Genomic DNA, 27376 nt, shown 5'->3' on the forward strand with positions numbered 1-27376 from the left:
AGTCAATAATTTTGTCCTTATATTGTGGTATCATTCTGGGTGAAGGCAGGATGCTACTCGGGGCTAGGGTCATACCTGCCTGAGCCACATGATCTGAGAGCTCTTCCATGTCTCTTTTCATGTAGTCCAGGGAGGTACATCTCAAGTCATTCACTCCAACATGGACAATGACAGAGTCATATTTGTACTTGTTGTGTAGTGACTTGAGTGCATGAGGTGGCGGATCCTGGCACCCGACAGGCAGCTCACTGTAATTTTCTCCTTGTTCAGCCTAGTGAGTGGGACATCAGTGTGCCTGACTATAGAGTCACCTATGACTAAAGTGTTAGGTACGTTGTCTTGCCTTAGGGGCTGTTGCTGGGTGGCACACTGGTGTTGTGAGCTATGTGACACTTTGGTTGTGATTGGTGTTTGTTTGCGTTTCAGCTTCGGAGGTCCTTGTTGCTTGGGCAGGTTACAGTTAAGGGCCTCCACATATGTGGATTTAGTGTTGCTATGTGTGGGTGTTGGTGGTGTGAGTTTAGAAGAGCTATGTGTTGTTTGAGGTGTAGTGCGGGTGTTAACCTTCTCCTCTTGATTGTCTAGCACAATCTTGGGTGGAGAGAGCTTTGCTTCCAGTTTGGCTATGTAAGTGCATCTCTCACAGGTTGTAGTGTTGGGTGGTAGGAGGAGAGGGTTGTCTGTGTACATGAGGCAATTGCTGCATTGCCCCAGTATGCCCAGATTCACCAGGTGGACAGGAGAAATCAACAGAAGCTGACCCTTGGACCTGCCTGGTTTGGTGCTTTTTTTGAAAAGTACATGAGCTGTTTTCCCTTACCTTGGCAAGGTACTTTGCAATTAAAGGCTGTTTAGTGCCTATGATTAATTTCTCCTTATTAATAAGGAGAGTTGAGTGCTTGTATCAGTTTAAGGCTTCCTAGTGCTTTCCAGCAGGTATTAGAGCAAGTGCTAGTCACAGGAATGCTTAAAGGTAAGATGAAAAAAAATGGTTTATCCTAAACACTGCAGTGTGCACTAGAGAAGTTAGATGTGAAAGTAGGTAACTTAAGTTTTACCTGTCTAAAAAGTTAAGTTTTAGTGGAGAGTCACTATTTTTAAAACAGCAAGATAGATTGAAAGGGGGTGATCACTTTTGTATTCCGGTACTATGGAATACAGTAGAATGGCCAATAAATTTAAATAGTTGAAGGGGAATGATTTCGCAAAATGATAATTTTGTGTTTCCTCACACAAGCCAGTGAAAGCAGAGAGGAAATGAGATATATGGTCAAATTAACATAAGAGGCAGGCAACTAGAAAGACAGTGGTATTTAAGAACATAACAGTAACGGGGTGTGGGTGGGCAAAATTTCTGCCTGACTCACAAGAGACAGAGCTGTGGGGTCTTTTGAAGTTTTAATATGCAGTTAAAAGCAGAACACAAGCAAAACACAAGGTAAAGAAAACCAATCACAGCACTCAAAATATAAAAGGCAATAAACTCATACAAAATACAACAAATAAAAAGCAAACCAACCTTTCCCTCAAAGCAAAGTGTAGCAGAGTCTGGGTGAGCCTTTCCAATAAAGCTCTGACTATTGTTGTGAAGCAAGACAAAATTAGAAACTGTATACAGATGCAAGATCTTAGCAAATGCTTACCTAGAGGTCAGTAACATCTACAGACAGCAGAAGAAACAGTTGCTATTATGACTAATGCAAAAATTATTTTCAGTGCTAGATGCAAATCAAGGATTTTGGCATATTAAACCAAATGAAGCATGTTAATATAGCCAGCTGTCAATCATTCCTTTAATTTCCAGAACACCCATGATTTTGTCTCATATTTTTGTCCTGTCGCTTGTAAAATGTTTGATTTTTCTGGTAAATTGCAGTCAGTCAATAATGTCAGATAACAGTTTCTTACTTCTTACTGTTCTGAAAATGCATGCTGGGGCAAACCAGTTATTCTATTAACTTTCTAAGTGAAGCTAAGTAATATTTAAAAAAATGTCTCTGATTTTGGGCCTTGGTCCCCTGTTATTTGTTGACATTGCCCAGATTTCCTGAGCAAAGAAGTTGAGAGGTATGAACATACCACTGGACAAATATAGATTTCTTAATTAAAGCAAGAATTTTTCGTGATGGGGGGGAACAGATATAAGATTTTGGAAGATTAAACAAGATGAAGCAAGTTATAGAGCTTGTCAGAGATTTGGACTGCATGGCTATACTTAAAAAAGTCCCAGTGGTCACTAGCCTAGTACAAACCTATGAACCTATGAATCTAGTATGTGTTTTTATCACAGCATTGGACAGATTCAAATTTCTTAGACTACCACTGATCATTTCACTGCCTCAAGGTGTCTTTCTAGGAGCTGTTTGAATTAGGCATAACAATGGATGACATCATGTTTGGGCTGTGCCACTGTTGACCTGATGGTTGAGGCCATGCAATTCTGTGATTCTGCCAGCTGTATGAGAATGTGCTCTAAGGTGCCAGACAGTCCAGGTCCTGAGCCAACAGACCATCTCAATACTGACCAACTGACACACTTCCTATCAGGTAGTATTGTCTTGTAGTGCAGTACAAGGCAAATAGCTGTTGAGCCTTGGGCAGCAAACACATGTATCCTATGTGAGCAAAATGCCCAAGCACATCCTTGATGGGCAGTTGGGAAGCATGCTGTCCATACACATCACTGCACTCTAAATATGTTATAGCATAACCAGGACAAAAAGCTGTACTCAACTTTATTGATCACAGTGCATGTACACAAGGCAGATTGGGTTTCATTGTGTAGAACAAGGCTGATAATGTATTACATTGTTAGTATAATTCAGAAAATCTTTTGCTATAATGCCTCATTATAATAATCACTGCACTCCAAAATGGATACATTAGTGAAACCATCAGATACTGCATTGGTATAGTGAATTATAGAGAAATATAAAGCAGACAGGAGTACTGGTTATGCATACTGCATTGCAGGGCCAACTCCAGGCCTTCCTGTGGAAAAAGAAACAAAATTTCCATTCGGGGCAAACGGTGAGATCTAATAAAAAACAGTTATCTGTTTCGTTTGCTTCTTCTGAGGGTTTGTGTCAAACTACGGATTCTAAAGGTGAAACCCATGATTTTCCTCCTTTACCTGGGGCTCAGGACTCTGTAGCACATCAACAACGTTTTCGGAGTGATGGAAATAACACCAAGAGAGGCTACAAGAAGAAGGGTACTGGCTCTGGTTCTCCATTGCGTGAAGGACACTTTAAACAAGCATCTAAACGAGGTAGATGGAATTAATGTTGTGGACACTGTCTTTTCGCCTATCTCTAATGTTGTCAATTTATCAGGCTGTGCATTATCCAGTGAAGAAGTAGCTGTTCTTCAATTAGGTTTAAAATTTGTTATCACTGTTATTCCAAGACATCATTTACTTAAACAAGATATATTCAAGTTTATTAGAAAATTACACTTGAAATGTTTTTTTGCACATGATAATGTTTTTACAGATGGGAAGAGTTTTATAAATGATTTAGGTAGTGATAATAGTGAAGATAGTTTCTATTCATGTTTTTCTGATGAAACTGAAGTCTCCATGTATTCCAATGCTTATTCTATGCTTAATACTGATGGCATTGAATTTCATAGTAAATTTTTACCACCGTATATTAATCAAACTGTCACACAGTATTCAGAAATGGTTCATTTTTCTATTAAAGAACTTTTGAATTCTTGTAATTATAGTTCCTAGAATTATAATATGACAAAAAATGAATGGTGTGCTTTAAATAGACATGAATAGACATGACCTAGTTGTTAAGCCTTCAGATAAAGGCAACAAAACAGTGTTACTTCATCATAGTCAATATCTTGAGATGTGTATGAAACACTTGAGTGATTCTTTGACATATGAAATAAGTGATCAAAACACATACTTAATTGCTATGAAAGAATATACTGTATTAATTGAAAGAGGTGTACGACTAGGTTATTTTTCTAAAAATGATTTTGACAAGAAATTCTGTGCTGACAATTGTAATTTAGCTACTTTTTATTGTCTCCCAAAGCTCCATAAGAGTTTAGTGAGTCCTCCGGGACATCCTATTGTTTCTGCTACTAATTATTTCTCACGTAATGTGGGTATTGTTATACATAATTATCTGTTACCTTTTGTAGAAAAACTTGATTCGTATGTTAAAGATTCTTTCGATTTCATTGATAACATTTCAGATGTTATATGGACAGAAAAAATGTTTCGGGTTAGTGTGGATATTGTTAGTTTATACATCAATATTGGCCATAAAGATGGTATACAGGCACTGCGTTACTTCTTGGGAGATAATCCCACTTCACATTATATTATGGATTTGACATATTTTTGCCTTGCTAATAACTTTTTTAGTTTTAATGAGGTTATCTACCATCAGTTGAAAGGGACAGCAATGGGGGCATCATTTGCCCCTATGTATGCCAATTTATTTATGGCTAAGTTTGAGTTAGAATACATCTATACCAACATATTTTTTCAGCACAATGTTTTGCTTTACTTTCGCTATATAGATGATTTAATTTTTCTTTGTAATGGAGGTTTTGAATTTATACACCAGTTTATTTCGGATTTAAATAATAATAAATATAATATACAATTTGATGGTTTACAGTATGGTAAGAAAGTAAATTATCTAGATATTTCTCTAATAGGAGTTACCAATGACCGAATTTCCACTACGGTATATCGCAAATTTGTGGATGGTAATCAATACTTATATGGCACGAGTTGCCATCCTCCCCATACTTCGAGGTCGTTGCCATATGGAGAGATGGTTAGATTATCTAGACTATGTAGTGATGAAGTAGATTTAGAAAATAATATTTATGATTCCATTAAGATGTTTTTACAAAGAGGTTACAGTATGGAATTGATTAAAGAATCTATTAATAAATTATTAAGAGTTATTACCAATAATACTGAGAATTTTTTTCCAGTTGATAAAGTTGGTAAGGAGATTATATTTTTAGATACAAGAATTAACAGATATTCACAAAATTGAAATAAAGAAAAACAAGATATTTATTTTGTGACTACTTTTAATTTGTTAAGTGAAAAAATCTGGGACTATATTAAGTATTACTGGAAATTTTTGTTACAAGATGAATTCATGTGTAAATTTATTCCTATTGTTCCAAAGGTTGCATATAAAAGGGGACAGAATTTAGGAGATAAATTAATTAAAGCTTATTATGTTCATCCTAAGGATCAATTAAGCTATCCATTATGCACTTATGGTACTACTCCTTGTGGTTCTTGTAATATATGTTCATATATCAAATTATATTTTGATAAAATAAATGGAATTAGGTTTATACCAAATAATCAATTTACATGTCATACTACAGGAGTTATTTATTGCCTTAGGTGCCCTTGCAACCTCTGTTATGTGGGAGAAACAAAAAGAAAATTTAAAATTAGAATGCAGGAGCATGTTCGTGACATCAAAAGGGGAGCAATAGAAAGTCCAGTAGCTTCACATTTTATGGAACAACATAACAGTAATGTGAATTTTTTGGAGTGTACTATTTTAGAAAAAGTTTTTGTCAGAAAAGGAGATGACAGATTGTTGAAAAATATTTTATTATTTAAAGAAACTATTTATATATTGAAATATAATACATTATCACCTAGTGGTCTTAATAAAGAAGTCAACTGGAGATGTTTATTGTAACATATTTTAGTTTTTTCATGTTATATATTTATTGCTTTTGTATGTAATGCTGCTTTAAACAAAAAAGCTTTTTTTTAAATTGATGTACTAATTGAGTAATTAATTGTTATTATTCAATTGTGGTTGGTATAAAAGGGAGTATGTATTTGTTACTTTTTGTGTGCTCAAGGAAGGCTGATGTTGCCGAGGCGCTAAGCCACATTAAATTTGTTTGGTGGAGAATTTGTGTTGTTTTTTGGTATTTTTTTACCTTTGGACTTTTGCTGGTTGTTTCTTGCAACTCCAATGCATGCCTGCCTTAAACAGCTGTCAACCATACTGACAGTGCACGTTTTTATGGCTGAGATATGACAGACTGTGCTAGAGTTGTGTAGTAAACACAGTTTGGGCACAGGAAAGAGGGAGAAAATGTTGCAGTGTTGGGAGGAGGGGGACACATCCAAACAAGACCAGAGAATCAGTTATTGCTCTCCTATTGTTGGAAACAGCTAGCCATGTCTCACTATAGACGCATGACAGGTTGTCGTCCTTTGGGGGCCCAACTGCCCAGACCAGGAGAACCATGCATGATAGCTGATACATATGTAGGGTCTGGAGATCCAGAGAAATTCTGGAGTGCTACAGTGCATGCCTACATAGCAGTGGATGCTTGGCCTGCAATTTTGTGGGCAAAAATTCTGCTGTAGGTACTGCAGCAAGGATGGTTGGATGTGGACCACATGCTCACACACAACACAGTTCTCCACCAACTCCTCACCCAGCTCCGCATCCACTGATGAATTGCCAGTGTCAGCCAGTGCTAGGATCTACCTTTGTTGTAACTGTTTACAGTAAACTGTCAGATAACCAGAACTCCAGCAACCAGAATTCTCAAGCAACCAGAAAAAAAAATTGAAGAAACACAGTGCAATTTTCATGTATTGCACTTTCTGTTCCTCCCCCCTCAAAAACATACCTTGCATTTTTAGAGTTTTAGAGTTTTAAATAGGAAGATACAAATAAATTCCCTCTCTCCTCAACCTAAGAACAAGTCAAACCAAACAAATAGTATAAGGTACAGTATTAGTCAGGCCTATTTTTAATAGTAACTCTCAAGAAACCAGAAACTACAGTTATCCAGCATCTACCAATCCCCATGGGTGCCGGTTAACTCAGAATTTACTGTATGTAGCACCACGTTGTGAAGCATGGAACACACCACAAATAGCTTAATGTACATCACAGGAGTGTAAGGCAATGCTCCACCAGATGTACCGAGGCAGTGAAAATGAGACTTGAGCACTCTGAACACTCTCTTAACAATGATTTGTGTCTGTGCTATTGTGGTATATGCCATTTTACTTCTGTCTGGAGGCTGCATATGGAGGTCATTAGCCATGGTACCAAGACATCTGTAACACACAACAGGAAACACCATTATGGGTAGTCTGATATGTATCATTATACCAGTGGGCCATCATAGGCTCTAGCATTGGTAATGTGAACAGCTCCCAAATAGATGACCTTGTGGAAAGTCCATTAGTATAGAGTGCATGTGTGCCAGATGTTGGAATCATGGGAACTGCCTCGATTGTGCACAGTTAGATATTCAAGATTCATATGGTCAAATGTATTTGCTGCATAATATTGATGTTTAGTACTTTGATGTATGCAGTTGTTTAACTATATGGATCTCTCTTTTGGTTATAACAGTATAAGTGAGTTTTTCTGTTAGAGTCACTTACACTGCTATCAGTTTGTGATACTGTGGGAGTTCTGTGTGAGACTGCACACAGCATGTTCCAGAACTTTGCCTTTTTTCCGACTTTAATATGTTCTTGAAGTTGGTATATTAAAGTAGTAGGGTTGTGAGGGAGCAGAGGCACATGTCCCCCCAGCAAAAAAATATTGTTTTATTGTTTTTTTTTTTTTTTATATATAAGTTTTGATAGACTGTGTTTTGATAAACTGAAAAGCTGAATTAGTGAAAGTCACCTTTTATTGAGCTGCCAAAGGACTACAACCTGTCACGCTTGGACTGTGAGGCATGGATGGCTGTTCCCATCAACAACAGAGCAATCACTGTTTCTATGGATTTTTATACCACATGCTAGTCAGTGGAGTTGAAACCCTTTGGGTTGATATACTGGGCATCACGTGTACCTAAGTGGTTCATTGATGGCAACATGGGTACAGTCAATGGCTCCCAAAACTTCAGGGACATGGCCTATATCATAGAGTGTTCTCATGGTGGTGCTTTATTCTTCTTCTGACCACTGGAACCACATCTGCTCATTCACATGCATCACATCAAGAAACTGTGCAGGAATCATGACACCGTTGCCTATAAAACTCCTAGCATGTGTCCAGTTGGACACTGGAAGGCCCCTGTAGCAAGAACATTCAAAGCTACCTAAACCTTTATGTCCACTGAGATAGGCATACTATGCACACCTCCCTTGATCTCATGGGAGGACAACCCCAATAAAAATCACTATGATATCTCTGTGAACATGGTAGTAGTCAACTATGTCCTGGCCATGGAGGAGGCGATTGTCATCCACTGGCAAAGATTTCTCTGACATGGAGGGTGACCAGTGTGCAACATCATGGGACACTGGTGCCCAAAGCAGCTACTCTCACATTTTGAGTGGCTAATATAAATGCTATTCCTAGCATCATTGCACATGTGATTATCATGATCTCCAAGAAATGCCAGTGTACAGTAAATCTGACCATTGCAGGTTATTATGCTATTTGTATACATTTGAAATGCGTTGCCAGTCTGTTTTATCATATGCATATGTAGTTGTTCTCATTAGCATGTCCACACTACTTTACTACACTCATTTACATGTAATTATGCAGTCATTTGCAGGTACTACATTCACCTGCATTCTCCATAGTAGTGCAAGCTATGACTCTGAGTTGGGTTCTCCCTTCATTTTGCCACTTACTGCATTATTTCACATAATACTCCCCAAACAGTGAAAAGGGAAAATAAAAACCCTAAATACTGAAGTGGCTTCACTGTTTACTGAGTACATCAGTTACTCTGCTGGACTTCGTTTCATTTTTTTTCACCAAAGGGGACATATAGAGTCTTTGACTTAAAACGTATAAAATGTTCTAATTCAGCTTCTTCACCAGAATCAAAAATTAGTCTGGTGCTGTTAAAAAGGCAGATTCTTTTATAAGATTTATAATAAGATTTTGCTAAATCCTCCTACTTCTAAATACAAATGTTCATAAAGTCTTACCTTAATATCTTGAAACTGATTTTTTTTGCTTGTTAAAGTTAATCTGTTTTTCTGAGATTCAGAAAGGCTTAACATAATGCAGAAACCTTATCTAGGAAGGTTTCTGCATTGTGCTAAGCCTTTCCAATTCTTAGACTGCTCTATCACTGAGGCTTTCCCCTAATGGGGGCAATAACATGATCAGTGATCTTGAGGGCAAAGGCACATGCTAATACAACAGTCTAGAGGGAGACTGAGGCCAATTAGGTATGCACCATCCTCTGGAAATTTTCATGGATCATGAATTAGATTACAGTAAGATTTTTCTCTAGGAGGAAGAAGAAATTAACCATCAAAAAATGTTTACCTTTGCAATGGGAAAAACTGAGGATTTAACTCAATAAATAATGACAGACGTTTGAGCTTCATACTTCAGATCCTTCAAAAAATGCATGTTAATGCAAACCCTGTTATTCTAGCAACTTTTTAGGTTTTATAAGAGCAATATTTAACATCTCTCCCTGATTTTGAGCCTCAATTCCCTCCATTACTTTTATTGTGTGTGTGTGTGTGTGTGTGTGTGTGTGTGTGTGTGTGTGTGTGTGTGTGTGTGTGTGTGTGTGTGTGTGTGTGTGTGTGTGTGTGTGTGTGTGTGCCTGTGTGTGTGTGAACATGTGTGGGTTGGAGCATGCATGCATGCAGATGTATGAGTGAGTTTGTCTGTGGATGAGTGGATGTAGGTGTGTGTGTGGGAAGTTCTGGAAGAGAGAGAGAGTGTGTGTGTGTGTGTGTGTGTGTGTGTGTGTGTGTGTGTGTGTGTGTGTGTGTGTGTGTGTGTGTGTGTGCGTGTGAGTGTGTGTGCGTTTGTGTGCATGTGCGTGTGTGCGTGTGTGTGCGCGTGTGTGTGTGTGTGCATGTGTGCGTGTGTGCCTGTGTGTGTGTGAGCGTGTGTGGGTTGGAGCATGCATGCATGCAGATGTATGAGTGAGTTTGTCTGTGGATGAGTGGATGTAGGTGTGTGTGTGGGAAGTTCTGGAAGAGAGAGAGAGAGTGTATGCGTGTGTGTGTGTGTGTGTGTGTGTGTGTGTGTGTGTGTGTGTGTGTGTGTGTGTGTGTGTGTGTGTGTGCACGTGTGTGTGTGTGTGCATGCATGTGTGCATGTGTGTGTGAGTGAGTGTGTGTGTGTGTGTGTGTGTGTGTGTGTGTGTGTGTGTGTGTGTGTGTGTGTGTGTGCATGTGTGTGTGTGAGTGTGCATGTGCTTGTGCACATCCATGCATATGTAGGGATGCCTTTGCTAATGAGATGCATGGGCTATTATGGAAAACACTACCACGGTCAGGTCTGGCAGTGTACTATTCAAATCTGAGACATGGTAATAAGTCGCTAATGATGTTTTTCATATTGTGGACATATCATGTCTCTAGTCTGGAATTTCTCCCCATCTTGATAATTGTCCAACCAACATTGGTCAGTTAATGCAGGCAAAGGAAATTCTCTAAATCCCAGGATTTACCTTTTTCTGAGATTGTAACAATTTTTTCAATAATTTATTTGGGAAAAGACCATTCTTGTGACCTTTCAGTTCTCACTCTGTGCACTATATCCTGAAATGAGGTCACTCTGGATAGACCACTCAAATATCCCTATTACAGAGGAACATCCCTATTTTCACACCTGATTTATCCCTGCACATGCTATACCTATTTTTGAAGGTATATCTCTATTCTCAGGCTTGATTTACTCCTTCACGCAGCCTTCTGAATACCCCTCATCACACGTGATTTTTGAAGCTGTCTAGTACACAGAAAACCATACTACATATCCAATATACAAGTGGCTTCAATAATTTAAAGAAAGTTAACACACATTGTAAATCTCCCTTTTTCTGAAGCAAAAATAAATGACCTTATGTGGCAGAGTTTTGCAGTGCAGTTCATGAATATAAGTGTAAGGTTTCATTGTTTACCATACGTTGAGGCTCAGTGCACTAGATGAAGGCATTAAAGGCGGTAGTGTCTCTATACTCTTAAAATAAATTTCACCACCAGACTCATTAGAAAAAATAATGACCTAGAACTCCCCCATGTGCAACTAATTATAAAAAAAATCTTGATCATATCATAGCTATACAATAAGACCCCCCTCTATGACCCCCTCAACCCATACCTCCTACCTAACTAGTATGGAGTCTCTGTGTATTAAGCCAAACACCATTTTCTTTATTGGCTTCATCTACCCATCCATCAACTTGGAGACTTGCAGATCATCAAACATATTTTCCCAGAAATGTAAGAAATTCACCAGTACAAACTCACTGGACCAGTTTAGTTCATACCTCAAACAGGGATAATAAAATCCTGGACTTGGTCCTTAACAATATGGGACAGCTTTGCTCATCACCAATTGTTACTTCTTCCCTTTTGAAATCAGACCACAAATCAGTCACATTCACCATAAGAATAAAACTGCAAGCTTTTTCCAATACCCCAATATTCAGAGATTATGCTAAGGCCAGTTTACTAAACTGAATGATGAATTGACTAAATTCAAAACCCCCTTCCAACTTGATGAGTCCATGTCTTATGTGGAATCCTTTACTGCCAAGTTATTTGCATATGTAAATAGCTGCATAGCTGCATCTGTCCTGTCAAAGTAAATACAATGCCAAATTTAAAAATAATCCCTTATGGTTGAACCCAAATATAAACAGGCTCTATAATAAAGAAAAAGACTCACTGCATGCAAAAATAATTTTTATTGCCATGATGTCAAAAATGCTCTTGCTAAACTTATCATGGAACTCCAGATCATGAACATATCAACCAAAGCCAGATATGAGGTAAAAATAGCCACCCAAGCAAAGGATAAACAAAAAGACTTCTTTAAAAATGTTAATAAATGCATAAACCATCACTATGCAGAGCTAATAGTAAATGATATCACATACTCAAACACAGAGGGTATAGCCAATCTGTTGGTAGACAAGTTTAGCTCAAACATTACCCCTTTTTCTCCTCCAGTATTTCCAAATCATATACTCGTATCTGTACACCTAGTCAATTCTCCAAAGAACAAGTCCTCAAGGCACTGTCTAAGGCCAAGAACACTATTTCCACGAGACCATATTACTTATTGGGCAGCCTAATGGCTAGCCTTAAACAGGTCTTGTCAACCCCCTCGATGGTATTCAATATCAGCTTCCATATAGGTTTTCTGCTGGATGAATGGAGGACAGCAATAGTCTTGTCCTTGGATAAAGTCAAGGTGTCAGTGTTTCTGGGTAATTTTAGATGCATAAGCCTGTCCAGCCTCATCTGTAAGGCTATGAAAAGGATCATTATGGAATTAATAAATAAGGACACATATAACCTATAAACTCTCAACCTTAGTCAGTTTTTCAAGATTTTTCAAGGGCAGATCCTGCCTACTTAATCTAGTTGACATTTTCTAGAAGGCTACTGAAGCAGATCAGTATACACCGCATATCTAAACCTTGAAAAGATGTTCATCACCATCCTACATTTATCTCCCAGCTAAAAATAAATTCCTTTGTAACTCATTGAGTAGCTAACTGTCTCACCAATAGGACCAGAAAAATAGGGTGGGTGGCTCTACATCCTCCAAGAGACCTGTCAGTAGCAGTGTACCCCAGGGTTCAGTCTTTGGGCCACTCCTCCTTGGTATCTTGGAGGTTAAAGCAAATGTTAAGGATTTATGGCTGACCAAGTTTACAGATAACTTTAACTACCCAGATGGCACCAAGATCTTCCAAGAAGACTTTTCTCAAATAAACAGCTGGTGTCAAAACTATGGCCTAAGACTAAAATAAACAAAATGTATATAATAATATCCTGCAGCATGCATGACTTCCGTTGTAATTATCATATCAACAACACCCTTCTGAAAGTTGATCTTGTAATCAGGGATCTGGAAACTTATGTAAAAAATGAATTGACTTTTGATCACCAAGTAGCCACTTTTGTAAGCAAGTCCTTTTTTATCACACAGGTTATGTTTAAAGGTATGGCATCCAGACCCAAGGATGCAGTAATTCTGCTGTACAAGCCTCTCATTAAGCCAGTCAATGAGTACAGTGCCCTTTCAGTGTGTAGCTGTTCAAACAATTGTCACAACTAGAAAGATGACAGTACTTTCTCACTAAACAGTCAAGGACCAAAATCGTAAAAAACATATTTACTTCTTGGTATCATACAGGCAGCTAAAAAGGTGACTTCTGCCTTGTGTATAAAGCCTTACTAGATGCCATCTTTTTTGACGTATTAGACATTTTCAAATCCAGTGGTAGTGTGAACACCCACTCAAGGGATCTCAATCTTTTTTGCAATATAAATAGAACATGTTTGAGGGATAGGTACATATCAGAGAGAACGCTGCTTCTATGGAACTTAATTCCACTCCACATAAAGAAAAGTACTTCTCTTACTCTCCTCGTGTTGTTTGGTTGAATGGATGGGAAACTTCAAATTCACACCAAGTTTAGTATCTATGTCTCTCACTGATAGAAGCAACAAATAAATGTCCCACCATATCATCGTTCTGCCTGCCTCTGGGTTACTCATAAGCAAATTACAAATGGCAGAAAAATACCATGGGAATATAAGGCTAGGCTTCTTAAGATCTTCATGAATCAATGGTCAAGTAAGTATATATGAACCTGTGACACTGGTGAGCATAAAGCAGCACCTGTCATTGTTATAAGGATGAAGAGATGGCCCCACAATGAGGAATAGATGTGAAAGCATAGTGTGTAGCTGGGATTAATATATGTGTATTTGTAATAAGTAACATTTTGGTTTACTAGCCAGCATAGCATTGTTTTACTTTACAGACTGCAGCTGGCAGACTGCTGAGACATAGTATTTGGAGACTGGCACTTATCATTTAAGTAAAGGGTAGGCATAAAATAGGTGCAGATAGCAGGTAGTGGTGTACGAGCTAATGGCTGTACTGAAGCAACTGGTACTGGAGTATTTGGCACCCCCAATCTCAGCATATATGGGTTCAGATGGTAATAGGAAGCCCCATTTGCAGAGAAATTCAAGGAAAACAGATTATGGTGATTTAATCTCATTTTGGCCAGACTGCAGATGCCAGTTTTTAAAGCATTTTGTGGAGAGACAGAAAGAATTCAAGAGGAGATGAGGATGTCCAACCAAGAGATAGATGGATTGCATGAAAGAAGCCTGCAACAGTCAAGCATGACTTTTAAACAAGGTAGGAGAGCAGCACTGAATTGAAAGAGGTGGAAGCAGTTGACATGACACCTCAACCCCATGCAAATGTGGGAAAAAGAAAGGTGATTATGATGATAATGATGCTGGAGACAGGAAGTTTAGTGTATTTAGGTACAAAAACTATATTAATCTATTTAATATTCTCCTGTAATTGAAAATATGGAATGATCATTTATTTAATACTGAAGAATTAGGTACTTTCAGAATCAAAAAGTGGGATAGCTACCACTAGATCACTAAGCACCTGTGACACCACTGAAGTTGGGTTTGAATGTGAATGAGATGCACCTGAAGGGCAGATAGGAGTGGTATACTGCTGATTTTACTGGACTTGTGGTTTCACTAAAATGATTCCAGTATGGGCAATGGTAGATTTTTCATCTAGTAGTATGGATTTCATTCCAAGGTATTGCGCATTCCTAGTATCATGGTAGTGATGTGTATGAAGGAAATGCACATTTTAGTGGAAGTGAATTGGTAAACAGTTTGCAATATTTTGCTACTTAATATATGCATGCACAGTCAAATACACTGCAGTCAGAGAATTATAACAGTAGTTAAACAAACCAATTAGATATGCCATACTTCTGTGAAATCCTTACAGATGGAATAGATTGTGGTGTCTATCATATAAGAAAAGGTTGAGTAACTGGGCACTTCCCCTCTTTCCAGCTCTGAAGTGGAAATCAGAGCTGTACATCTCACATGTTAAATTCCTCTCTACTTCAGCCTGAAAGGTAAAATTACATTCATAAGGATACATGAAAACACCTTTACAGAAGATGTGAACTGGATAGTCATTGTCTGATGACAGTTTGCATGTTTATATGCCCAGGAGAACCATAGTACTTCCATCCATACATTTCTATACTGCTTTGTCATGCTGGGTCATGTTGCTTCAGTCCTGACCTCCTACAGCTGTCACTCAAAATCAGAGCAGGTCTTCTCACCCAATGGCAGCAGAAGAATCTTCCTCCACCGTAGAAAACTGAGAGGCCTTGGGATAATGACGAGATCTGGAGAGTGGAGCAGCAACAGATAGTGGCAGTGTAGAGATGAGGTAGATGGAAGGAAAGATGCTTTGACAATGTAAATTTTAAACAGAGTGCAAGATAAGTATAATATGCTTAGGGATGCTTAGTGAAGAGTGCAGAAAGAGTTAGGCAAAAAGAACATTTATTGGTGATGCTGTACACTAAAAAAAATAAGCAAAATGGGTAAGATAAGTAGGGCTGGCCTTACGGACAGGCCAACTAGACGACCACATGCAACACCTTGCTTGGAGAGGTGCTCTTTCTAATTTATTTATTTATTTATTTTTAGAGCAATGAAATATTGCTCAGAAAAAAATAAATAAATAAAAAGCAGAGCCTTAATCCAATAAGACATACCCACAGTGTGGCTAATGCTCCAGGGGGAGGTGCTCCACTTAACTTGACCATTCAAGACAGGTAATATCCTGTTAGAGTTGCATTGCTAGGTCACTGAGATGACCTCAGAACATTCAGATGGTAGGCTTGAAGCTGTGGGACCGAAAGTAAAGAATTTTGAGGATTACATTTTTTTAAATGTAGTAAAACTATGAATAATGTTTTCTTTCTGCTTTTAATGGCTGTTTTAGAACAGCAGAGATATTCTGCTGAATTCTGGTCAGTTGAGAGTAAAGGTGTGAGACAGAAGTAATGAGGTAAGTATTATTACAATTATTTTACTGATGCTGACAGAGCTCAAATAGATATGTAGTGACAATATTTATGGCTTTGTTATATGTGGTGCAATTTGAAATGCTGCAATGTATGTCAGCTTGTATAAGTGGATTGGGCTAGTAAAGGTGAAATTTGCCATTAGACCTCATGGCTGTAACTGCTATATGGGGGTTGGGCATACCTCCCAAATGTCCTTGAGTTTGGCACAAAATTTAGTTGTGTCTATCCAAATCCCTACTTAAACTGGTGGTAATTTTGGAAGAAAAGTTGGTGGATATCACCTACAGAATAAGGACACCCTTTTGTTTCAGAAAATGCATGTTATTTCACATTGTCATATTCTGTGAGCTCCTCATCTCATTAGTACTAATATTTTAAAAAGTCTCCCTGATTATTTTTGGATTTGTCCCTGAATTTCAGTGCTAAAAGGATGATAAGTATAGGGTTGGGGTTGGCTGGATGAAAGTAACTTGATGCTCTTGTCATTTGCTTTAAGCTGTCACCCTGTCACCCCCACACACACACACACACACGCTTCAAATTATATATACTAACTCTGAGATTGTACACTATTGGGAAAAGGGCATATTCCCCAACCCGATCTCACACATCAAATTTTGTTAACTAAATAGATGTTGACTAAAATACATTTCAACTAAATTCATGGCTGATATATTTAGTCCAGTGTTATGAAGCTAATCTTCAAAAGCAGGTACATCTTAAGCAGTTACCAAAATCAAATATAAGAAGATAGATTCCAATATTCAGTATTTTATTGTGATGATCAATTTATATGCAAGCTGTCCTTTACTCTCCCAAGTCCATAAAAATGAACCTAACATCTTGGTGGAAAATGGAAAAATATGATATATTTATACATACACTGTTTCTAGAACTTGCTCCATGGTGAGTCTTGGTTTGGGCTGCAAACATGTCAGCAGACCAGTCCACTTACTTGATGAAAGACGAAAGATGAATAAAACAATTTATAATGTAAATAAAAAATATGAATGTGTAGTTGCATTTCTCCTTTTCTCATTGATCTGTTTGTGAAACTTCAAGACCCTGACTAGTTCTCAGCTGGTTCATTAGCTTAATGGTAGAAAAGCCAGACTAGTTTCACTTTGAGTCCTAGCTGAAACACACACCTCTTTAGTGCTGTGCACTTAGGCTTCGGCCAGGGCCTGTGCTTTGAAAAAGCTTCTTATTTGTATAGCAGTTTAAATGAGTCCTAATCCAGGGAACTTGTTAGAGCATGCCTCTCCCCCTCTTGTTCAGAGTTTTAAAAAAAAAAAATATATATATATATATATATATATATATATATATATATATGGGTCTACCTGAAAACGCCGACAGTGCACAACGCCGACGACGAGAACACTGACACCAGAAGATCAACAATGGAGAAGACGGACAGTTGAGAATCCCGGCGCTGAGAGCACCGACATGTTAAGGTAAGTGTGCGATAGGGACAGACGTTAGGGTCAGGGTGTGGGTAAGGTAAGTGTATGATAGTGACGGATGTTAGGGTAGGGTGCAGGTCAGGTAAGTGTGCAATAGTGACTGACTTGAGGGTTAGGGGTGGATTAAGTGAGTTAGGGTGCGGGTAAGGTAAGTGTGCAATAGTGACGGACCTTAGGGTTAGGGTTTGGGTTAAGGTTAGTGCATAGATAGTTGTGTATGTAAGGTTTAGTGTAGGTTTGTAAGGTTTTTGGTGTGCTTGTGTTGTGTGTGTGTTTTTCGGGAAAGGTATTTGTTTTGTTGATTGTCGGGATTTTGGTTTGTCAGGAATGTGACGTTTCGTGTTTTTGAACTTTCTTTGTCGTTTTTTTCGTGTTGGTTATTTCGTTGTCAGTGTTTTAGTATGTCGGTGTTATCAGTTAGACCCATATATATATATATATATATATATATATATATATATATATATATATATATATATATACATATATATATATATATATATATATATATATATACACACACACACACACACACACACACACACACACACACACACACGCCTCCCCCATACTTACATATACCAAATTCATAGTCACACCAATTCAGAGAAGAGAGAAAAATCTCAAAAAACAATGAAATCACTCACTGCTATCTTTAACTTTCACTTATCAGCAGTGATTTCCCAGAGGAAATGGTAATCGTAGTCCCCTAAACTTGCACTATGTACTAGCTCTAGCCCTTATGAACTAATAAGAACATCAATATATCATTAACTTTACCTAACACAAAAAATATCAAGAACAGCAACATACATTCTGCAAAAAAATTCAGCTAATTAAACCATTTCTCAAAATTCAACCCAAAAATACATCCGATATATACATGCAATTAAAATGCAATTACATGTGATTTGACCAAATGTGATTCTACCAAATGACAGTTTTACACACACACACACACACACACACACACACACACACACACACACACACACACACACACACACACACACACACAGACACACACACACACGGATGTAACTATAGCTATATATTTTTGCCAATGGAGGTTACTTGTCAGTTGCTTCGAATGCTGGCTTTTGAACTACATAACCTGTTAATTTGTCATTTTAACCTGTAAAAGAATTAAGGGGGGAAGAAGAAAGCATGTGAGCAAGTTTGCATTTCATATGAACTACATTGGTTAAAATATTTTGTAATGTACTTTGCCACCCTGTATAACTTATACATTATACTGGCTTATTTATTATTTTTCAGTAACTCTGCATGGTTTTACAGACTCATCTGTCGCTGCTGCACATGCTTTGTGTTTTAATAAAATGCCAGGCATGGTTGTTAGGTTTTCTTCTTAACTGCTACCTACAGACATAGTATGAGTGATAAGACCATATTTACAAGTGTCAAGACTTGCTAGTGATAAAGAATTGTCTCCATCTTTCCTTCAATATCCGTCTCTCCGTTTCTTGTATTTGGTAGAATTCTATTGTGAGCCCGAACATGGACACAGGAACGTGACAGGAATAATGCCCCACTTGCTTTAAAATGAAAAAGCTTACATGGCATATTTATCTTAACTTTTTTAATCTGCATCCTTATTCATAGATATTTATATATATATATATATAGAGAGAGAGAGAGAGAGATTAAGTATTTAAGGAGAGAGAGAGATATTAAGTATTTAAGGCTGCTGCCATCAGATATATGAACATGAGCAGTTATTAATTCTGAAATTATACTTTACATACTTTACACAGAATTTCTGCAGTTCTGAAAGAACCTAAGCTGGATCAAAGACATATATTCATTACAGGGATGTAATCAGAAAATCCCATGTTGCACTCTCAAACTCTTTTTGCTGCCCCCCTACCAACCTGGTATTTAAAAAATGGACACAACTTTCAAAAGGTTGCTTCTAGCAGCTAATAATTGCATGCAATTATTTTCAGCAATTCGCTCTAAAACCATTAAAGATATTGCTTTTACATTAGCAATCCCCTCTGTAAATAAGTTAAATATATGTTGTTAGAGGCATTAGTTTAGACAGTTGTAGACATAATATAGCCTGAAAACACTTCAATATTTCTTAGTGATGTAAAGAAAAATGTTTAGTTTAAAGTTCAAAGAGTATGCCTGGCTACACCCATAATTCATTAAGATCTTACCAAAAGGAGAACACTTGCAGAACAGATTTCAGTGGACATCATTAAGCCATTTAGGTTTCAGAATAACTCTCATTTAATTTCCAGTATATTATACGTACTACATTTTATACAGGTATAAGCAGTATTTTAATTATATTGCTTTCAACTGTAATAGTGTAAGGAAATGAGATGCAATTAAATTACAGTCTGCAACTATGAGTTTATATCCCACAACCTTCATTTACAGTGTTCGTGATTTTGAGAAAATATTTAAATCAGACCAGTTCATACAGACCACACCTGAAAACAGACAGCATTGTCTAGTGAGACTTTCTTAAATAATTAATATTTAAATGAAGGCAGTCAACTTTACACCTATTGTCATACTGTTTCATTTGTTTGCATCAGCCAGCAATGTTTCAGTGCATGTTTCATAAATATGAAAACAGTTTAACATGTAAGACTCCTCATTATGCATAAAAATACAGACAGTTAAAACTTCACTATAATGAAAAGGTAAATTGTTAGAGCTTATGATAGTTGGAAGGATGCAGTAAGTGCAGTTCATGGATCCTAACTAGTAGAGTAGAACTGTACAAAAACATGCATTTCATTTGTTTTAAACAAGAAGTCATATATAATAACAAATAATATTAATGCACATTAACGAGTAATAAGCATAAAATGCATATTAGAAAACATCATGCAAAGAAGATTAGCAGCATCCCTTTAGAATTCACAAAACATAGTCCCCTTCAGAGAATACTAACAATACAGATGACATATGACATTTCATTTGGAGATCTAAAAATATGTATGTACAGCACAGTCACTTAAAAATGTTAGCTGTTGGAAAATAGAGACCCAAAGTCTGGCACCTGTCATCCAGCAGCAGGGTGCATTACAGAATCTTTTTATTACGTCCTACCAGCAGGAACACAACACCATTTCTTTGAGTGTCTTCCAGAGTTCTTGGCTTCTGAAGGCATAGATGACAGGATCTATGAGTGAGTTGCACATGATGAGAATAAGGAACAGGTTGAAATGGCTAAAGAAGCAGGTGCAGAAGGGGTTTTTTGGGCAGGTGACAATTAGGGTTAGGTGCAAGAAGAAAGGACCCCAGCAGATGATGAAAACTCCTAGCAGTATTGTGAGGGTGATTGCCCCCTTCATACTGGTGACCTGGTGCATACTGCGTTTCCTTTGGAGTGTGGTAATCTGCTTGGCATGAATGTAGGCCATCCTGAACATGTACAGGTACAGTACCCCCATGATGAAAAGCATGATAATGAAGTAGCTAATAAGACAGATGATGACAACAATACTGTGAGAGAAGGTGATAAAAACAGTACTGGAAATGATGCTGGCAACCCAGATCCCAGTGATGACAATCACTGCCCGCCGTGTAGTCATAATGCTATGATAACGCAGTGCGTAGAAAATGGTAATGTAGCGATCTGCTGCAATGGCCCCTAGAAATGCGAGCGATGACACCAGTGAGCTGCATATCATCATGTCCAGCACATTGTCCATCTGATGGAGGATATTAGGGGACACACCCAGAATGCTGTGATCCATCATGACCATCACAAGTGTTTCTGCTACATTGCTGGCACTCACCAGCATATCAGACAGAGCCAAGCAACAGATAAAATAGTACATGGGTGAGTGCAGATTCCGATTTCGAATGATGGCTATAATTACCAGTATGTTTTCAACCAGACTCAGCAAGCCAATCATCAGAAATAACTCATTTGGGATGATAACTTTGTAGCATTTGCCCTGAGTTGTGTCTGATGAGGCATTGTCTGTCCTGTTGAAGTAACTGTCGGTGACATTTTGAGCTGAGTCCATATACAGCTGTCCCAAAGGAGAGGTGGTGGAGAGATTCATAGTTTCTGCCTTTGATGTTGACATTTTTCCCCATCTGCATTCAAAACAGTTTTAATATCCAAACAAATATTCACGGATTTGAACCCTTTTTTCTTTTTTTTTTCAGGTCATGCAGTGTCTATAACATTTTCCCCACACGAAGATGTCCTGTCTGTATGTTACAGTGGAAGATATTTGAGTGAGTGAAGAATAAACAGGCTGAATCTTCCTATAAAATTGGCAGATTTTTCTTAAAAGAAAATAAAAAGAAAAACAATATGTGCTTTAGTTGTAGCACAACTTCTACAGTTTCTTTCTTCCTTTTTTCTTACACTGCCCGGGATAACCCCTGTAAAACAACATCTTACTGCAAAAGGGAAAACAGCATAAGATCACCACCTCCCCTGATCTGCAGCAAATTAGTTATTAACAGTAGCTTCATTCAAAAGGGCTTGTTCCTTTGCAATCATATCAGATAAAGTGCTAAGAAAAACTTCCCTTCCCCCAAAGGAAATACTTCTTTTAAATATAAGAAACAGCACTTACACATCCTCAGTAAATGAATAAGACCACAGACAGATTTTGAATCTTGGCTTACAACAGAAAAATGTTTATTGCACTCTTGGTTGCAGAGCTTTCTTCTGTTTAGGATACATGTATGCATTTGAACATCCAAGACACCAGTGACTGCATACTCAGAAGTTTAAAGCATACTGTATTGCTCTAGGTGGCACAGATGAAATATTTTGGAGGACAGCATCAGTCATATGATTGTTATGCATTCTAGTTGCTTCGGGTTTTGTATATGAAATGTTGCCATTCATAAAATTATTTCTTCTTGGTTCCTGGTTGTACTTTCTTTGAGCTTCTCCATTTCTTTGTTTATGAGCTCTTCAAGCTTCGTTTCATTGGATTTGTACTTTATTCCTTCTTTCTGTATTTGTTACTGTCCTTTACTGGGATCTTTTTTGTTTCCTCTCTTCGGGGAGGTAACATATTGTAGGTAACCAGTACAGCCGTGGTGTGTCTAAAGCAGTGGCACAGGTTTCCTTGATGTAGTAATGCTCTTAACTCAAGAAACAGGGCATTTACCTCTTGTCTGGACACAACAGTGACAACAGCAGGATAAGAGTGATATGCAAGAGCACTCACCACCTTTCGCACAATGCAATGACTTGTTCTCCACCCCTGTTTTAAACCCTTCAGCCGCATCCTTCGCATCATCTAACACCCTCTCTGCCTCTAGCAGGAGGCAAACCACATGACATCCCTTCAGATCCATGTCGGCAATGATAAATTCTTGAGAAAAACAAGATCTGAGGAAACAGCCCATGAAACATCAATAAGTATTTGTTCCAGAAGGCTGACTTCATCGTTGTTTGCTAATAAGTAATCTTCCAGTATCACAGCTTATGAAACTCATTATGAAAGAGTTTCTAAGGCACTAAAAACTCTGATGAGAAAACTTTGTCCACAACCTACAGGCTTCTTGGTCACATCTTATGCAAATCTGTCTGAAATGCATTGGTCTGTAAGGTCAATCATAACTTTACATCACAATTATTCTTTGTAGTAAACATTATTAAGACATATCTTAGACAGCAAAATGTAGCATTTGACCCAATCTGTTCAGTGTGCTGAAGTGTGGATGGGGCACTTTGCATGTAACAGCAATACTTAGTGTACATTTTTTATAATCATCCTGAAAAAGCATCTTTAAACCATATCTAAACAAGACAAGTATAGCTTAGGCTATCAGGAATTGGCTTCATACTACAAACTAATTCTGCTGCCTGTAGTTAGAGCAAAATCATTTATTTCTGTTCATGCATCTGTTTGCTGCAGTATACCTGAAACTTAACAGCATACTTTTCAGTGAGTGTGTAGTAACTCTGGTGGGCCTATGAAGGACTAAAACAGAGTGATGGTAAGTACAATATTCTTCCCTCTATGGAGAGTCTTGTTTTTTCTTTTTGTAGATGGATTCAGTTCTGAGCTCTGCTTGGACATGACTTAGTCACACAGTTAAGCATTTCAGGTTCTGTCTCATCATGCTGTAGCTAAATAGCTTGGATTTGTTTGTGCAGTTTAAGGTAATATTTATTTATTTACTTCTTGAGTTAGCCAGGTAAACTCACTAAGCCATGTTGCCTCATTTCAGGACTGACCTGAGAGCACTGTCTGTTAACTATCTTTCTCAGAATTGTACAGCTGTCAAATGGAGACTGAAGGATTCCAGCCCAGCACTACAGCATGAATTATTAGCAGCTCACTGCCTAAAGTCTCTGTGTTAAATAAGGTCATAGAAAGTTACTAGATATGCAGTCCAGCAGACCATTACGGGACCTAGTCCAATTTCCAAGTTGCCCCAGGGCACTACTTGGTTAAGTAACTTGCTCAGAATCACACTAAGCAGATGGAGGGCGAGAGAATCAAACCCTGGACTACATGAGGTACTTTGTTAAAAGCTCATAGACATACTTGCGTTCTCTAACTGCCAGAGTCTATACTTGCAGAAACTTGCAAAAGGACAGCTTGTCTACCACAGAGCTCTTCATGAAGTTAGGAAACTTCTCAAAGTCCAAACTCATGTTTTCATTTACTGATTAAAATGGAGGACTCCTAAATAATATGAATGAACACTGTTTGATTTTATTTTGAGGAAGCATCAGCTATAGTAACACATGTGAGATTGGCACTTGTTAGACTGGCATTGCTGGCAAAAGTTTTCTTCTTTTTCTTCGTGCATTAGCATAGACAATGGCAGCCCACTCAACCATAACAATGCTTAAGTGATACCTGATTACATAAAGGCAACCTCTGTGTGCTGCCTTCAGTTTTTCCCACAGCTGAATATTGCATTACATTTGATTATTGACATATATTAAGCCAATCTAGGCTACCCTTTTAGTAAGTTTAATATTCTCCCTCTCCTCCATGACTACCTTCCTTCTCATACTTTCTCCTCCTGTCCCATACCCTCTCAAATATCCTTGTGAACTTCATCCCCACCACTCATTCTGTTGATCCCTTCAATGGCTCTGCAACTATTTGAAAAAGTACTTTCGGAGATTCAGGGAGTTATTAGTCACTACAGTTTGTAGCCTGTGCCCACTTCTCTACCTTCTGTCCTTCTTTTTCAGGATTATCTGTTCACATCTACTTGAAATAATGTTGTTCAGCTGTCTCTTCTGGTCTCTAGTGAGAAGAATTCCAACTCTTAAAATTTGGTAAAACCACTTCCTCTCCTGTTTGTGAATCTTTCTGATGACTTTTCTCATAATTCCACCAGTCCACCTCCTGGACTACAGACAGTATCCAAGAAATAGTCTGACCAAGTCCCTGAAAAGTAAAAGCATTACCTATTTTCTTCTGAAGTCTATTCTTCTCATGATACACCATGGCATTCTGCTCACTGCTAACACAGCCCTCTCACACTGTGCCTTGTGGACAATCCAGATGTCATCATTTCTAGTCCACCTAGCTGATGCTTTGTGAAAGGGTTGATGTGGCCAGAATGCAGTACTTTGCATTTGTCTGCAATGAATCTCGACTACACTTTTCTGCCCACCCAGTCAATCTTTTCAAACCATTCCTTAGACTCTTCCATTCATCCTCCACTGCTGCATCTGGTTTTGCATCACCAGCAAAGGTGTTCAGCCTTTAGTGTTTCCCCTCAAACAGGTATGAAACAAACCACTGAAGAGTACTGCACCCATGATAAGCTCTGTGATACTCCACATTACACTTTCCATATTTTAACATCCTTTCTTTCACCACATCCCTCTGTGTCATACTATTCAGTTATGCAGTTGTCCAGTTCTGTCATCTTGATCTTTTTTCAGCACCACCACTTTTCCTATGAGCTATCCATATAAGGGTCAGCTTACAAGGTCTTGGCAAATGATGTGTGCTGGCAATCCTTTGTTAAGTTCATCTGCAACCCAGTCATAAAACTAGATCAGCCTTGACTAGTAGCTCCTTTTAGCCATGAATATCTTTTTAATTTCTATCCTTTATATTGCTGTTCTTTAGAAGCAACAGGCCTTCCCTATGGTGTCTATCCATTTCATTAAGTTAAAAGAATTGTAGCTCCCCAGATTTTTCCTTCTCCCATTTTATACAAGGTCAGCACATGTACTCTATTCGGGTTCCCAGGCACTTTTGCTCTTGCCAGTGATCTTTTGGAGCACACTGGCCAGATTCCTGAGGATTGAAATGCAGCTCAGCTATTCCTTATGATTTATCATTTGTAAAGGGAGCCACTTCTCTTTACACCTGAAATCTCTCTATCCTTGTATTTGGTCTCTGTCTTCCCAACTCTGACCTACATCCTCCCAGCATGGCGCACTCTCCTTGATACCCTTTGTGAAGGCTGCAGCAAAGTATTCAGTTAGTACTTATGCCTTTTCCTAACCTTTTGTGACCTTTTCCTATCTTTGCTTAGTGTGGTCAAGTATTTCCTTCTACTCCTTTGTGCTGTAGACACAATCATCTAAAAATATTTCACGCTGCCTATTGTCATCTATTCTAACACCTCTCATTCAGTTTGTACCTTTTCTGCCCTCACCACCTTTGCTGCTTTTCTGTTATTCTACTTCTAACATGCATCCTCCACATTCCCATCTACTTTTTCACTGCTCACATAGTATAGTCTTAACTTAGATTGTTAAACCTTGCATTCCTTTGTAGCCTCCTCCTCTTTTTGACTTTTTGCAATTTCTCCAGTATATTGTTCATCAGTCTCTGACCCACTCTCATACCTTGTTTGCTGCCTCAGTTTTCTCCCAGTGTCCTAGCTCTTCATTGATCTTCCCTCAAGGCACAGCATAATACAATCTCCTAAAATCTAGCATGGTACTTTCTGTCTTTATATTCTTACTCCTCAAACTGGCATGATCACTGTTGGATAACTTTGCCTTCTCCTGGACATCCATGAGCCCCTTTAACTTGGTTAGCACCACTTCCAGAATACAATCCTTTCTGGTACAGTACAGCACCAATTGGCTGAACCCCTGCTTATCCAGGGCCCCTAGAAACTTTCTCTTCCACTGTAATCTGGATCTCAGAATCTCCTAAACTGTTCGTGGCATATTCTTATTTCAGTCAGTATTACCACATTTATCCTACCTAATTCTTTATTGTCTCCTAGATTCTGTGTTCCTCTTCCCTGGATATACCTGGAACATGATAAACTGTATCATTCCTTATGTTCTCCAAACTTAGAGCCATAACTTTGGTTGAGTGAAGGGAGATTCTTCCCAAGATGCAAGCTGTTACGGGTTACAGTCTCTAATTGTTGATATTGTGCAAGTGGAATACCAACAATCATTTAAGAAGCCTCAGGTGATACTGAGGCTTTTAAATTACTGTATTTAGTAGCTATGCTTTGTCCTTGTTACATTTCGGAGTTCTGCAAGTTATTTTTTTGGAAATCACTTTGGGGTTGAGTAATCACCAGTCACATGACTACCCAAGGGAATTATCCTAGGTTCTGACCTTGCCCAGTCCTTTACCTCCTTCATGTGGTGGAAATCTTCCTGCTCTCTGATCTTACATTTGATATTCTCCTTTATACAGACTGTTACTCTCCCTTCTCTATCATTCTCAAATAATCATTACCCAGGAATCTCCATGTATCCTCTTGTCTTTTCAATGGCCCATATTAATGTGACACCCTCAATGTCTACACTTCACATCTGTATCACTGTTTGATACTCTCCCATCGTTCAACCTATATTCCTTGTGTTGAAAGTAATACTACCCAGCCATCTTCTAATCACCATCTTAGGACTACCATCAAATCAACTACTATATATTATTTTTCTAACATCTTTTATTGGTTTGAACATTTTATATACAAAAAAGGAAGGAATCAAAAACTTAAATAAACTTTCTTACAATTCAGTCAAAATACAAATATTTCAGGCCAGCGAATCAGTTATCCACATTTCATTTCATATAATTTTTAAAAAGACATCTATTTCG

The 27376-nt window shown here is 38.1% G+C and overlaps 1 protein-coding gene across 1 annotated transcript; it reads right to left on the reverse strand.

The window, feature by feature from the left end:
- Positions 1 to 19626: 19626 nt before the first annotated feature.
- Positions 19627 to 22582, reverse strand: MC1R (melanocortin 1 receptor). The gene has a single exon (XM_044081729.1). The coding sequence runs from the start codon at positions 21431 to 21433 to the stop codon at positions 20441 to 20443; it is 993 nt and encodes a 330-aa protein (XP_043937664.1). The 5' UTR covers positions 21434 to 22582; the 3' UTR covers positions 19627 to 20440.
- Between the last annotated feature and the right edge of the window lie 4794 nt (positions 22583 to 27376).

This window comes from Protopterus annectens, chromosome 8.part1 (assembly GCF_019279795.1).
Source record: "Protopterus annectens isolate FY-2018-M chromosome 8.part1, PAN1.0, whole genome shotgun sequence".
Lineage (NCBI taxonomy): Eukaryota > Metazoa > Chordata > Ceratodontiformes > Protopteridae > Protopterus > Protopterus annectens.